At 50.9% G+C, this 14,512-nt stretch overlaps 3 protein-coding genes across 5 annotated transcripts; 2 read left to right on the top strand and 1 right to left on the bottom strand.

The window, feature by feature from the left end:
* The first annotated feature begins 9 nt into the window (after positions 1–9).
* Positions 10–2,824, top strand: LOC130518828 (XK-related protein 8-like). Its single transcript, XM_057021750.1, has 3 exons — positions 10–817; positions 1,102–1,289; positions 1,370–2,824. Exons 1-3 carry the CDS (start codon positions 483–485, stop codon positions 2,110–2,112), a joined length of 1,266 nt encoding a protein of 421 aa, XP_056877730.1. The 5' UTR covers positions 10–482; the 3' UTR covers positions 2,113–2,824.
* A 143-nt stretch (positions 2,825–2,967) lies between these two features.
* LOC130518829 (XK-related protein 8-like) lies at positions 2,968–5,462 on the top strand. The gene is made up of 3 exons (XM_057021751.1): positions 2,968–3,354; positions 3,971–4,164; positions 4,261–5,462. The coding sequence occupies exons 1-3, from the start codon at positions 3,059–3,061 to the stop codon at positions 5,010–5,012; spliced, it is 1,242 nt and encodes a 413-aa protein (XP_056877731.1). The 5' UTR covers positions 2,968–3,058; the 3' UTR covers positions 5,013–5,462.
* On the bottom strand, positions 5,456–14,214 carry eya3 (EYA transcriptional coactivator and phosphatase 3). 3 transcript variants are annotated; one of them, XM_057021742.1, is made up of 18 exons: positions 14,083–14,214; positions 12,966–13,060; positions 12,726–12,775; positions 12,442–12,602; positions 12,285–12,333; positions 11,616–11,725; positions 11,273–11,410; positions 11,026–11,114; positions 10,397–10,574; positions 10,145–10,314; positions 9,990–10,073; positions 9,827–9,916; positions 9,688–9,746; positions 9,453–9,613; positions 8,560–8,674; positions 8,335–8,456; positions 8,157–8,257; positions 5,456–7,978 (listed from the first exon to the last, which is right to left on the bottom strand). In XM_057021742.1, exons 2-18 carry the CDS (start codon positions 13,011–13,013, stop codon positions 7,898–7,900), a joined length of 1,806 nt encoding a protein of 601 aa, XP_056877722.1. In that variant the 5' UTR covers positions 13,014–13,060; positions 14,083–14,214; the 3' UTR covers positions 5,456–7,897. The 3 variants fall into 3 exon arrangements, with proteins under 3 accessions (XP_056877722.1, XP_056877721.1, XP_056877723.1); XM_057021741.1 differs by having other exon boundaries at positions 12,966–13,057; positions 14,083–14,208; XM_057021743.1 differs by lacking the exon at positions 11,273–11,410 and having other exon boundaries at positions 12,966–13,057; positions 14,083–14,208.
* Between the last annotated feature and the right edge of the window lie 298 nt (positions 14,215–14,512).

Below are 14,512 nucleotides of genomic sequence, written 5' to 3'. Positions count from 1 at the left end.
TATACATCGGATATTGTTTATTTTAATCTTTCCTACGTTCTTGCTTCCACCCTCTCTTACTTTGGAATCCATGATAAGTTGAATCGCATCACATAATATCACAACACATCGTTGTTGTGATATTAAGTCTGAGACGTTAAAAGGGTGTGTTTCATTATCTATAGCGGTCCGTCCCGGGGTGACGCGTTCCCGCGATGGGCGGGGCTAGCATCAACTCGGACCAGTGTCTTTACAAACAAGCTTGGCGCTCCTCGATGTGGTGCCTATTTTTGGCCCCCGGACCGGCACATTTTCCCCACAAACATGCGAAGAAACTTTTCAACCCTCGGAATAAGCTCAGAACTCAGACGCGAAAGCGGCGACAACTTTACACCTTCAATGGGCTGAAGAACTCCAAGTCCTTTCGGGAGGGAAATAACGGTCCAAAAGTTAGCCGGAGTTAGCATTAGGCAGCGGGTCATGTGACCGCCCGGTCCGCTTTAATGAGAGTTATGGGTCAGGCCACCATCTCCAACTATTCCTGGATCGACTTCGTCTTCTCTGTGATCGGTGTCTTCACTTTTTTCGTGGACTTGGGCGCGGACGTGTGGGTCGCCACCGAGTTCTACTCCAGGGGGGACTTCTTCTGGTTCGGTTTGCTGGTCAGCCTCATGGTTCTGTCGTCTGTCTTGGTCCAGATGTTCAGCTGGTTCTGGCTGAAGTATGACCGGGAACTTCCCGACGTCTGCCGCCAGAGCGGAGGAGGAACGGTGCTGTTCGGGGACCGGGTCCAGCTCTCCTGGCTGCTGCATGTGCTGCAGCTGGGCTTCCTCTGCAGGTCGGTCACCATAGAAACCAACCTAAACGCTCTTTTCTCAGGACTGTAAATAGGTCGCGGGGCAGCATTTCTTTAAGTACCATCACTGCTAAAGAATTCCTGTAGCTGGTTATTAAAAACTGGATTTCCCATCAGTAGCTGGGGCGGATGATAGCAGCTGACAGCCGGCACAAACATCCGGGTGTGTCTCAAAAGACAAGTCATGTGCAATAAACGGAGCGGATGAGGTGTGGTCGTGGTCGGGGGCCGTTGCATCTCCTCTTGTGTCCTCTCCACCTCCGCAGGCACATCTCCGCCATACGCCAGGGCTTCAGGGTGTGGTGGCGTCGACAGGAGGGCTCGGAATACGCCGTCTACCTGACCCACGACCTCAGCATGCTGCGGCTCATCGAGACCTTCTCCGAGAGCGCCCCCCAGCTCACCCTGATGATCCACGTCATGCTGTGCACCAACAGGGCCCGGACCGTTCAGTGTGAGTGCTCCGGCTCCCTCCCGTTTCCCCTCCCCTGGAGGACGGTGCCGCGCTGACGCTGTTCCTTCTCTGCCCGACAGTCGTGAGCGTCGCCGCGTCCACCACCTCCATAGCCTGGATGGTGGTGGACTACCACCGCTCCCTGCGCGCCTTCCTACCAGACAAGGCCAAGCAGGGCTGGGGTTCCTCTCTCATCTACTTCCTGTGGAACTTTTTGCTGATCGCGCCTCGCGTCGCAGCTCTCGCCCTCTTCGCCTCCGTCGTCGGGGGGTTCGTGGCCGTCCACTTCCTGCTGCTGTGGTGCGTCTTTGTGATGTGGGCCTGGCTGCAGGGGACAGAATTCATGGACAGCGTCTGCGGGGAGGGGCTCTACCGGGCCACCGTGGGCATCATCTGGTACTTCAGCTGGTTCAACGTGGCGGAAGGTCAGACCAGAGGCAGGAGCATCATCTATCATTCCTTCATCACCACGGATGGAGGGATCCTGCTGCTGACGTGGTGGTGCTACAGGGACCCGGTCCAGACCGAGCCCTACGGTCTGGCTCTGCTCGTCACTCTCCTCTTCTCCTACCTCCTCGGGCTGCTCTTCAAAACCGTCTATTATTGCTGCTTCCACCCCACGATGCGGAGGCCCCCGGCGGGAGAGTCCAGTGACCTGCCTGACGCAGAGGTGACCTTCAGGCACTTTTCCATCCAGGACGGCGCCCCGTCGTCCCCCCTCCTCAACAGACGCATGGCGGCCCACGCCGCTCGTTTCTATTCGGAGCGACGGGCCGTCAAAAACCTCGGCGGTGTGGACGCAGCCACGTCCTCCCCTCCGTGACGGTGCTGCCTGGGGTGACCTTCTGGGTCTCCTGGCGCCGCACCGGCCAAAGGTGAAAGCCAAGCTAAAAAGAGGAACAGCCATTGAAAATCCAGACCAGAACCTGCTGGCTGATCCCAGTTCAAACATGTTAGTCCAGTCCACATCAGTGGTGGTGTTACTGGTTTGTTCCTGTGTACAGATTAGACCTGCTGGTGAGGACTGGTATCATCAGAACTCCTGCAGCTGCCCGGGCTGGTCTGGTGTCGAGCAGAACATGTGTTTTTAAGCTAATTCCACAGCAGAGTTATATTGTGCTAGTTCAGGTGTGAGGAGGCTGTTTCCCTAAACAGTCGTACATCAGTAATAACAATAATTCAGATGAATAACAGGCAGTCGGGGGCTGTTTTCTGTTTTTATAACTACATTTGGAGAAATGATGGACATTTTATGGGTGTATCGTGTGTTTCTGCTGAAGGAGGTTGAATGTAGGTTCAACCCTTGTTACAACCTGGTTTCTGCTTGTATTGTTGCTGCAGAACCGGTCCAGATGTGTGTGTTCTAGGTGTCAGCGGAGCGGCTGTGCGTCGGTGTTGTTCAGTGTTTAAATGCTGCGTTTGTTGACTTTTTCATCGGGCGTCTTTGCTGCTAAACTTCTCTTCCAAACAGGTCAAACTGTTCACGTCTTACCTCATCGTCATGTGCAATCATTAAAGCAGCACCACTCTTCTGACTCTTTTTTTTTCCCGTTTCCTCACTCTTGTTCCTGTGTCAGCGTGCCTTTAAACGTCGGCCTGGGAGGGGAGAGGGCGGTGGGGGGGAGGGCCTTGGGGAACATTTAAATACTGGACTTTGGTTACTTTCGGTTGTATTAGGCGGTGGCGGCAGTGAACGGGATCAACAGGCTTCTTCCAGGAGTCGTTTATTCCGCCGAGCTGAAGTGTTCCTCTCGTTTGTGCGCGGCGTCATGGGCGTGTTCAGTTACTCTCCGTTGGATTTTGTGTTCACCTGCCTGGGGCTGATCTTCCTGCTGCTGGACATCGGGCTGGATATTTTGGCGCTTGTTACTTTCTACCAGGAAAAATCCCATGTGTGCCTCGGGCTCCTCCTGCTTTTCCTCCTGGGCTCCTCGGTCCTGGTCCAGGCTTTCAGCTGGCTGTGGTACAGCTACGAGAACTTCAGCAGATACACGAGTGTGGAGAAGTGCCCCAGCCCGGGACAACTCCTGCTGCTCCACGTGCTGCAGCTGGGAATCTACTTCAGGTTGTGTACACGTTCCAGCAGGCTTCAGGCGGGAATGCAGGGTTTGTCTTCCTGTCCTCTCCTCCGACGGAGCTTCCTCTCGCTCCAGCTGCTCATTAGTTACAGGAAAGCTGCAGTAGGTCGTAAATACAATCACAGTTTTCCCAGCCGACTGGAAAAGAAAGTAAAGATTAATCTGTGGGGCCACATCAGGGCAGACGGCCACTGGGCCAGATGTGCACGTCTGCATAGAAACACTGCTGCCATGCTAATGTTAGCGTACCGTGAAGAGAATCGGCTTCAAACCAACACACCGGTGAGAGGCTTCTCACCATGGTCACAGGCTTTATGTGTTTCACCTCTTTAAAAAAGGCAATAACCTTTTTAGGCCAGAATTTGGATTTTTAAAGCTTCTCTAAATGTTATATGTGTTAGTCATTAAGGGTAGATAAATCCAGTGAGGTGATCCACCTACAGAGCAGCAGAGGAAGCTTCCACACCCTCCTCCTCCTCCTCCTCCTCCTCCTCCTCCTCCTCCTCCTCCTCTTCCTCCTGTCCTGACTGGTTGGTCAAACCCACATTACAGTTCGGGGCTTTCATACTTCTTCCGTCCCTCTGCCGTCTCCTTCATCCTCAGACATGCCGGTGTGGTGGAGACATCCGTCAATAGCTTCTGTGCCGAGCAGCAGGGTTCCCATGGCGACAACGCCGTCTTCCTGAGCCACGACCTCAGCATGCTGCGGCTGATAGAGACGTTCTCAGAGAGCGCCCCCCAGCTGGTCCTCATGCTCACCATCATCCTGCAGCGAGGCGAGCTCAACCCGGTCACAGGTGCTGCTCATCTTCACGCCGACACCAGCTTGTTACACCTGCTGGGCCCCTGAAAAGTGTCTCGGTCTTCCTCTAACAAACGCTCCTCTTCCTCAGCGTTGAAGGCCCTGGGCTCAGCCTCGGCCATCGCCTTGTCTGTGACCATGTACCACCGCTCCCTGCGCTCCTTCCTGCCTGACAAGAAGCAGCAGAACATGGCGTCCTCGGTGGTTTACTTCCTGTGGAACGTGATCCTCATCGCCTCCCGTCTCACCGCTCTGGCGCTCTTCGCCTCCCTGCTGCCCTGCTTCATCTTCGCCCACTTCATCTGCTCCTGGCTGCTGTTCTTCTTCTTCGTGTGGCGGTCGAAGACTGATTTCATGGACAGCGCCGGGGGGGAGTGGCTTTACAGGGCCACCGTGGGCCTCATTTGGTACTTTGACTGGTTTAATGTGGTGGAGGGCAGGACCAGGTACCGGACCCTGCTCTATCACGGCTACATGCTGGCTGACATCTCGCTCCTCTGCGCTCTGTGGTGCTGGAGGACGACCGCCACAGAACAGCCTCATTTCGAACTATCGCCGCTTCAGGCCGTCATCACGGCCGTCTCCGTGGTCGCATGTTACATCCTGGGTCTCTTTATAAAGATGATCTATTACAGACGGTGGCATCCAAACCTCCAGAAAGAGGAGCTGAAAGGCTCCATGGACGACCAAGACGAGGTGGACTCAAATGACGTGGCTTCTCCGGCGATTTTGAAAGGGATGGGGCTCAACGAATTGCCTGAGTTCGGGTCCATTCCTCAGGCCTCTGGAGGGAACCACTGCAACAAAAGAATGAGGATTCTGGCGGAGAACTTCTACACCTGACGGGGGGGTTGTGTAAAGCCCAGCAGACGTGGTCGTCTCAACGGCTCTACTGACACCGTCTGGCTGTGGACAGACGTCCTTTCCTTTCCCCAAACACTTGAACGTGTATCGTATAGATTTTTAAATGGAATACGTCTCTTCAACAGGAGACTTTAATCAGCTGCCAGTGGTGAAGTCTCTGGTCTGCCGGTTTTAAACGACCTTTGAACGTCCTCTAAATGAACCGTCAGGTCAGATTGTGATGATGTCATGTTTAATTTAAAATTAAACAGATTTTAATTTATTGGGTTTCGTATTTAAAATATTTAAATACAAGGGAGTTTGTAGAAAACAAATCGGAATATTGTTTACTATAAATATTGTACAAGTATTTACACCTTGTCATTATTACTATTACCTATATTATATTACCTGTCTATTTTATTAAAATATTCATACTCGGGTTTCAAACTGCTTTAGAATTTATTTACACTCTTGTCTGGAGTACAGAGGAAAAACAGCTGGACAAAGTTAATGATTGTAATTCATTTAGCCTGGCTGATTAGAATAGTTACAGTCTGACATCCAGGCTCTTCACCAGCCTGTGGCCTTAAAAATGAGATGAAATACATAAAATACAGCCACGTGAAGAGTATTTGGCATTGAAAAGAAGACAGAACAGTCACCGTGACGACGGCCGTCGTGTTCTCCACAGACATGCAAAGAAAGGAAGTAGAAAAGAGGGACTGTATTTGGTTCCTCACCCAGTAACTGAAGGTCGTCTCTAAATCAGCGTTAATCACACAGTTTCAGATGGTGATTGTCTCCAAGCAACCGAGTACCGATGAAGAGCCTCCGTCCATCAGGGCGCACGTGTGATTGTCAAGAAGACCCACGAGCACGACTGCTTTGAGTGACAGGTCACGGGGGGGCTCGTCGACGCCCACGCACGCACATCGGGAGAATACGACCGTCTTCTAACACAGACGAGTGAATTAAAACGAGCGCGTAACAAAGGCAGGACTCTCACATGCACTTTAAAATAATGAAACCGAAGAACACTTTGGATAACAACAGTGAAATGAAGGATTTCAGACGTTTACACGTTTCCCTTTGAGAATATGCAAACCGAGGACGGTTAAAGGCACAATATAAATATACACTCAGGCAACACAAATGAAACACACATTCTTCACATCCAGCTGCATGTGTAAATACAGACATCATCGGGCTCAGTATTGACCTTCGACCCCTCCTGATTCTCCAAATGAAAAGTGTGTTGGACAGTCAGAATCTTGGGGGTTTCCCAACTGGAACCAGCTCCTGACTTAAGTGCTGACTGAGCTTGAGAAGCAGCAGAGCAGCAGCAGCAGCAGCAGCAGAGCAGCAGCAGCAGCAGAGCAGCAGCTGCAGAGCAGCAGCAGCATCTGCAGAGCAGCAGCAGCAGCAGCAGCAGAGCAGCAGCAGAGCAGCAGCAGCAGAGCAGCAGCAGCAGAGCAGCAGCAGCAGCATCTGCAGAGCAGCAGCAGCAGCAGAGCAGCAGCAGCATCTGCAGAGCAGCAGCAGCAGCAGAGCAGCAGCAGCAGAGCAGCAGAGCAGCAGCAGCAGAGCAGAGCAGCAGCAGCAGCAGCAGAGCAGAAGCTGCAGAGCAGCAGCAGTGCTGACACATCCGACACAGCTCAGGCTCAGCAGGTCCCTGCTCTGAGGAATCCTGCTGAAGTAGTGCTGAGGGAAAACTGCTGCAGCTCCACAACTGAGCAGAGTCAGAGGGACGTGGACAGGGTCCTGAGACGTCAGAGGCTGCGACGTCTCAGCTTGGATGGACGAGGAGACACAGGAAGGTCCCCCCCAGCTGGGGCCACACCCCCTGCAGGTGAGCCTCTGCTGAGGTTCTCCTCCTCCTGAGCAGAGAAAAAAAGTGTAAACTACAAATCCAGCTGCTGAGAAGCTGGGGCAGGTTGGGGGGTGGGGGTGGGCAGCAAGACCTACCCCCAAACCGGGAGAGAGATTTAGAGATCGCAACTGGTTCATGACCAGAAAAGCAAAGGTTTGGAGGTGGAACGGGTGCATTTCCTAACACACTAATGCTTGTCAGGTTCAACACTGCTCAAGTTGGCCTGGGGCAGCTGTGAAGTGGTGGGACTGACGCCTGTCCTCAGCTGACTGTGTGGGAGGACGGATGGACAGAGGGACACCTCAGGCTTCACGTCCTAAACCGCTGCTAATTTGTTCGGTAGAGGGAGGAAGTAAGACTTTTGTCTGCTCTCCAAGTGCAAATCAGCTTCCTTCTTTCGTGTGACAGAAGGTTGGTTTGTGACTCTCACCACAGCTCACACGTATGTCACCAGAGCTGGAACGCGAGGTCACCTGACACGCACGCTCCAGGTCAGGAGGCGAAGTCACGACAGGGTTATACATAATGAACACACATTTAGAGATTCCGTGAAAAGGAACGAGATGATTGTGTTGGGAGGGTCAGGACAGAGGGTAGTCTTCAAGGTCCAGTATGAAATACAAAAACCAGCATCGATGATGGTTTTACAAGAAGCTCCCAGGACTCAAAAGACCTTTGATTATGTAGTCCAGCAGGGGGAGCTGTGGTTACCAGAGCAAATTCAGATTGTTTTAAATAACAAAGGCCAGAGATGAGAAAACGTGTTTCCCTTCTGTGTCCAGATCAGTGCCAGGTTCATATGTGGAGAAGGTAGCTGCCACAGAGGAGGGGGAGCTGCTCCGGTCTTTCCCAACATCAGCTCCATACCCAAAATCTGCCTCAGGACGGATTCTGTAGCCGTCAGAAAGGTCTTCTTAAAATGTGTGTGTCTTTTGGTTTGTGGAAGGCTTCCCTAGATCGAGGCCTCCTCCAGCAAGCCACAGGTGGACGCCGACACTCGGCACAGCTTCCTTTATAAGAAGTCCAGCTCCAGCGCTTGGTGTAGAGACACCAGATCCCCGTGGGTGGAGATACGCCAGAATGGCATGTTGTGCTACCAGAAGAGACAGAAAAGATCTCAAATCAGAGTCAGTAAAAGAGAAGAACTTGGTTATGAGAGGCTGTGGCTCAGGCCTGATATGGTTCCTCTGGTGACTAAGGACAGATGCAGACCTGTGACATCACACGTCTGTGAATGGAGAGAGACAGACCGGGAGACACAAACTATGCACCTGCTTTGCTGCGAATTCTTCATCTCGACCATCACCTATGACCACGTAGGTCACCTTCTTCCCAAAACGTGAAACAATCCTCTCAAAGCAGCTCTCCTTCCCTGGAAGTAAAGCAGAAGACCAGTGAAGACCAGATCCTGCTGGTCCACCCAGCACCTCCACACCAGTTCCACAGTACCTATCTTTGTAGCACTGTAGATGTTCTCGATGGGGAAGACGTCTCCAAGACCGTAGAGCAGCACTTTGGCCAGAGCTGGGACCAGCTGAGTGGTGGTGACCAACACATTCATACACTTTCCCCTGTTGGTGGGACACAAAAACACAGACACACAAACACAAACACACAATCAGACATTAGCAGGACTCTGGGGCCAAAGCTGCTTCTCTTCAGAAGGTTCCCGACCTGGACTGGATGTGCAGTAGAGACTTGAGTGCTGTGGTGAGCCAAGAATCTGTAACGTTCTCAATCTCAGAGCGCAGCCGCAGCAGCAGCTCCCTCTTCATGGGGCTCAGAAGACCTGATGGGGACCAATAGGAACACAAGCTCAGCATCAGTGGGGTTAAATATAACACATCAAACACAATATGAAATTACTCACATTTTTCTACAGTCTGTGTTAACCTGTGTGAGTGTTCCCTGAAGCTGCCCTGTCTTAGAGGGTTAACCTGTGTCAATGATCCCTAAATCTGCCCTATCTTAGAGGGTTAACCTGTGTCAGTGTTCCCTGAATCTGCCCTATCTTAGAGGGTTAACCTGTGTGAGTGTTCCCTGAATCTGCCGTCTTAGAGGGTTAACCTGTGTCAATGATCCCTAAATCTGCCCTATCTTAGAGGGTTAACCTGTGTCAATGTTCCCTAAATCTGCCTATCTTAGAGGGTTAACCTGTGTCAATGTTCCCTAAATCTGCCTTATCTTAGAGGGTTAACCTGTGTGAGTGTTTCCTGAATCTGCCCTATCTTAGAGGGTTAACCTGTGTGAGTGTTCCCTGAATCTGCCGTCTTAGAGGGTTAACCTGTGTCAGTGTTCCCTAAATCTGCCTTATCTTAGAGGGTTAACCTGTGTCAATGATCCCTAAATCTGCCCTATCTTAGAGGGTTAACCTGTGTCAATGTTCCCTGATGCTGCCCTATCTTAGAGGGTTAACCTGTGTGAGTGTTCCCTGAATCTGCCCTATCTTAGAGGGTTAACCTGTGTGAGTGTTCCCTGATGCTGCCCTATCTTAGAGGGTTAACCTGTGTGAGTGTTCCCTGAAGCTGCCCTATCTTAGAGGGTTAACCTGAGGTGAACCTACTGACCTCCAACATTTCCTTTATAACCGTTGTAGATCTCTTTTAAGCGCCGGTACCTAAAGGCCAGTTTGCGCATCCACTCCACCCCTCCCTGAACACCTGTGGTTGCTCCCGACGCCCCTCCACCACTGGCACCATTAAAGCCATCAGCCAAGAAGTTATAGTTACTGGAGCAGGAAAAAGCAGAAGGTGTGGAAATGTTGGACTAACATCTGTGTTAGTAGACGATTCAATAACAAACCTCAGTTCCTGGCCATTATCATCAGAGGCAACATCCTCAATGTGGACTTGATCACATTCCTAGAAGATCAAAGAACATTCCTGGTGAGGCTTGATTAATTGGAGCTTCCAGCCACACAGGTGAGACAGTCAGAGCACACCTCTAGGTCGTTGAAGAAAAGGTGAGTGTCTGCCAGCTCAAAGATCAGCTCCTCCATCTGCAGACCCAAGTTCAGCACGGTTGCTGGATCCTGAACAGAGGAACAGTCAGAAGGGTCGTTCCCAGGTTGTTCCTCATCATCTATCAGCGCCCCAGAAACAAACCTTTCCAAACTTCTGTGCATAGGAGCCAGTGAGGAGAGAGTGGAAGATGATGATGGTCTCATCCAAGTCCCACAGAAAGATCCGCTAAAAGACAGAAGACATTTAGAGACACGTGCTGTGAGGACTGAGGGCGGATGATGGGCTGGGGTGACCACCTCCAAGTCGTTTTCAGCAGCTGGAGAACTGTCACACTTCCTCCCCTTCCCTTTGGCTTTCCCAACAGAATTCCTACGTCCAACCTCGTCTTGCTCTCTGGCTCCAGGGGGAGGAGCCAGGCCGGCAGGTAGGGCCGCCCCTGCTGGGAGGGTCTCTGGGGGGGACACGTCTGAGGACAAAATGTCTGAACTGAGTGGCTGAATGATCAAACGTACATGTCCACCTTCAGGACATCAAAGCTCTGAAGTTACCTCTGGGGGGCAATCCAGCCGAGGCCGCCTGCTCCGACTTTACAGCGGAGTATTCTGCCACCCCCAGGCCAGTGCTGTGGTCGTCACTGCTGGGCAGCCCCGCTGGCACATAACTGGGAGGCAGCGCAGTGTAATACTGGGAGAACTGGTTCTGTCCCAGAGAGCTGTAGCTGAATTCCTGGAGAGTTTTGAAAAGATCATCCACATTCAGCAGAGGTTTACATTTATGTCTACTCAGAGCACTGACAAAGTCATTGGATTCATTCGACCGTGTGTCCTGTGTATTATGTCTTTACTGGGACTTCCTGTTAACCACAGACTGGATCTTACTGCTGCTCTGGAACCAGATACACCATCCAGACCCCTCAGCTCAGAGGTGGGTTACTCTGCTCCTCATCTGTGGGACAAATGGCCACTAAGACCTTTTAACCTTCAGGCCTGAACTGGTATGGTTTCCTTTCTTATTTTACTTTTGTCCTCTATGATTTTGACGTCTGAGAATTGTCCTAGGTAATTCCTGGTGAAATTCCTCTGCCTCTGTGAAGCCTTTACCTTTGAGCCGTCCCAGTAATGACACCAGTAAGAAACACCGAATAAGGCAGGACCAGCGAACCCTGAAGGATACCGACCTGTTGAGTGGCTGTGGTGGTGCCGGTCGTGGTGGCGGCTGTAGCTGAAAGGATGCTGGAGTATACACTGGATGTTGTGAAGCTTGACCCTGGAGATAAAGAGTTAAAATATCTTTAACTCTTTATCTCACACACACTACTACCATTGACAAATGAAAGGAGAGGGAAATAGAGCTGTGCTGCAGTGGGATATCCCTTCAGAGAGTCGGACTGCATTGGTTTGTGGGACAGAGAGGATGAAGCTTGCCTTGGTTGGGATATGAGTGGTGCAGGTGGGCTGGCTGCGCGGAGGTGTATGTGCTGCTGAAGCTGAGAAACCCAGGCTGGCCACCAGAGGGCGCATCAGGCAGCCCAGTCTCTGTTTTAATGCCAGGCCACATAGCACCTGAAGACGGAAGAGAGCAGGGGAAGCAGGGTATGAAAGAGGAGGAGAAGGAAGGGCGTTACAGGAGGCAGCAGCAGCAGCAGAGTGAAGAGCCCTGTGTCTTCAGCTTAAGAGGAGGACTTTGCAAGGCAGCATAAGCCTCTAAAGGGAAGTGAGTGACTGTTAAAGATAAAATCAGGCTGAGAGCAGAGGAGCTGGGACTAACCAAAAGGTGGGAGGCCATAAGTCTGGCCAGTCTGTGGGAAAGTGGAGTACACGGTGGACTGCGCCAGAGGAGGAAACACCACCTGACTGGGGTAGGAGGTCACCGTGGGGCTGCAAGAGTCAAAGACACCAAAAGAGTGGTTACCGTGGCATCAAACCTGGAGCGTTACGCTTGTCATTCACAGGTTTTACTAAAAACAATAAACATGAAAAACAAATCTGCATTTGAGGTTTAACCAGGCCTCTAACGTCAGACTTCCCAGCATGTCGAAATAGAAATGTGGAGCTCTGTTGGTCAAAAGCTACAGGTCAGGTCGGGTTAATCCACACTGGCGGCTCACATTAAGCCTCCATCTGGCCTCAGAATTTGCTTGTACGGTTGTATAATGACTCGTTAAGCCTTCTCTTCTTACTTTGAGTGGACGTTGTAATCGAGAGGCAACTCAGGGCTCCAGCACCGTAGGTGAGGGAGGATAACGGCTCTGCTGCATAACTGCAGATATGTGAAGCTACACAGCCATCTCCACCCTACTGTCAGCAGGGACAGACGTCCCTGCTAAAACAAGCGCGTCCACACTCGCCTGGACGGGCACGTGAGACAAATTACCCTCTGAAGCCATGAAGCTTCCAGAAGGGCACCATGCTGAGAAGGTGTCCAGCATGTTCTCACCTGCTGACTTGGTAAACATCCGAGCTGTATTCAGAGGGAGCCGCTGCGTCTAAACGGAGACAACAAGACTTCAGTTTCACACAGTAAACAAGTTTAAGTAAACAAAAAAAAAACATTTTCAGGTGTGTAAATGGTTAATTGTAGGTTGTGTTCGTACCAGAATGTGTGTAAGAGGTGAGAGACTCATCACACCCTTGAGCTGCTGCCCTAGTGTCTGCCTCCGCCTGCTGCCGCTCACCTGGATCAAGCTGGGCTGCAGACAGAGAAGAATAGGAGCTCTGCTGCTCCACTGGACTCCCAGTATCACCACTGACGTTACTGGAAGACAAAGGAAACAGCAACACAAATGATCCAAAGACAGGAGGCAGACGATGGAGCATAAACACACACGCACACACACACACACACACACACATAACAGCATCAATTTAAGACTCCAACCTTGGCTCTTTCTCCAGGCTGTTGTCCGTCTCAAGCTTTGCCTTCTTTGCCTACACACACACACACACACACACACACAAGAGAGACTGAGGACACACACTCACACGCACTTCAATATAATAGCTTATATCTAATACGGCCAGAAAACAATTAGACATTAGGAGACAAACTGTAAAAGCACCTTCGAAGCTCAACACAAATGCTTAAATGTGCACAGTTTTCCACCGTGCACGGACTCACCGGCAGCTCCTGCGAGTCCTCCATCTCTGCAGCAGAGCGACTGGACATGTCTCCACAGGTTAGTCTCTGGACCTTGACAGTCTGTCTGGATCCTGCTTCACAGAACCAGAAGAACACGCTCACAGACGGTCCAGAGTTCCAGCTTTAGGGAACCTTCTAACTCTGCACTGGTTCTTGATGGGTCCTAACTGGGACAAGCTGCTAATCTCTGACATGTGTGTTGGGAGTGTCAAAGCATCCCCCCCCCTCACATCAAACAGATCCATTCTCAGCCAACAGTGGGACATTTTCACCAGCAGACTTGATGGTGCCACCTGTACACCTGTTGAAGCTTACCTGCCCAGCCTCATCAGACAGGAGGCAGGAACTAAGACCTGGTACAGGATAGAGTCCATCCCAGATTCATCGGGCTGTTTTTCTGGAATGTTTTTACTATTCTGCTTAGAAATCCCGCATTTAATAGAGAAAAATGGCACTGACATAAAGGGTCTGATTGTTGCCGTTTAATTGGAGAAGAAGACGCAGAAAACGGTTTGAAGTGTATTGAGCTTAATTAACTTTCCTAATTAATCCAGGTTTGCTGTGGTCACAGCTCCAGTTATTAGCCGACATTAGCTGAAGACAGCAAACACCAGACGAACAGTCTGCTTTGGTGGTGAAGTTCCAAATTACACCAATTCCATTTCAGCATTAGGTCGCTTAAGCAAAAAAAACCTTCGAGCGTAGAAGATTAAAATTAGCGATCAATAATCAATACTCTGGGGCTTCTGCCGCACCGCTGCAGCATTTAGACGCTGCCCGACAGGTTAGCGGAGGCTGCAGCTAAAACCCACCTCTATATTCTACTTCTACCAACTAGGACAGCCCTGACGTGTCCGTGGGAAGTTGTTAGTTGGACTCTGGTGTTTGGTGACTACCTGGTAAAGCTAACAAAGACTTACTAACTGTGCTCATGCAGGAACTTTTCTCTTCCATTAAATAGCCGGCGCCAGCAGCAGTTGGAGCGCCTATTAAAGCGGCATCGTGTGAAAGCATCTCACTCCCGTTACTCCGAAATACAAATCCAAGCACTCAGGTCACGGTCGCCAACAAACGTATTGATCACCACCAGACTTACCATTGAAGGGGTGAATGGAAAACGCTTTTAAAGAAGCGTCAGAAACGGGATCCACGGACTCAAGCTTTGTCTGTTGTTAGGGAGCACTATTTTGCAGGAAGTTGTCGACCCTCGTCTACTGCGCATGCGCACACGGTCGGCATTCAAAAGTCAAGGCGACGGAGGACGACAGGTGTGGGGACGGCAGTGTTTATGCGGCCAGAAAATGAAGGGAAAAACCCCAAATAATCTGAACGTGGTCACTCAGTTTCTTCAAACTACTGACAGAGCTGTTATTTCCGAAGAATCTGTACAGAAACCCACTCTAAAATAGAGCAAGTATGACCGACTTGACATGTATTCAGGTCTCACTTATTGTTGCTTTTGTTCCACTCAGTGATGCAGCTGTCAACGTCAGAAAGATGCATTATTGTTATATGCACAAGTTCCT

The sequence above is a fragment of the Takifugu flavidus genome, chromosome 21 (genome assembly GCF_003711565.1).
Source record: "Takifugu flavidus isolate HTHZ2018 chromosome 21, ASM371156v2, whole genome shotgun sequence".
Classification (NCBI taxonomy): Eukaryota; Metazoa; Chordata; class Actinopteri; order Tetraodontiformes; family Tetraodontidae; genus Takifugu; species Takifugu flavidus.
Note: the sequence above shows the minus strand (reverse complement) of the source record. Positions and strands in the feature narration are given on the sequence as shown.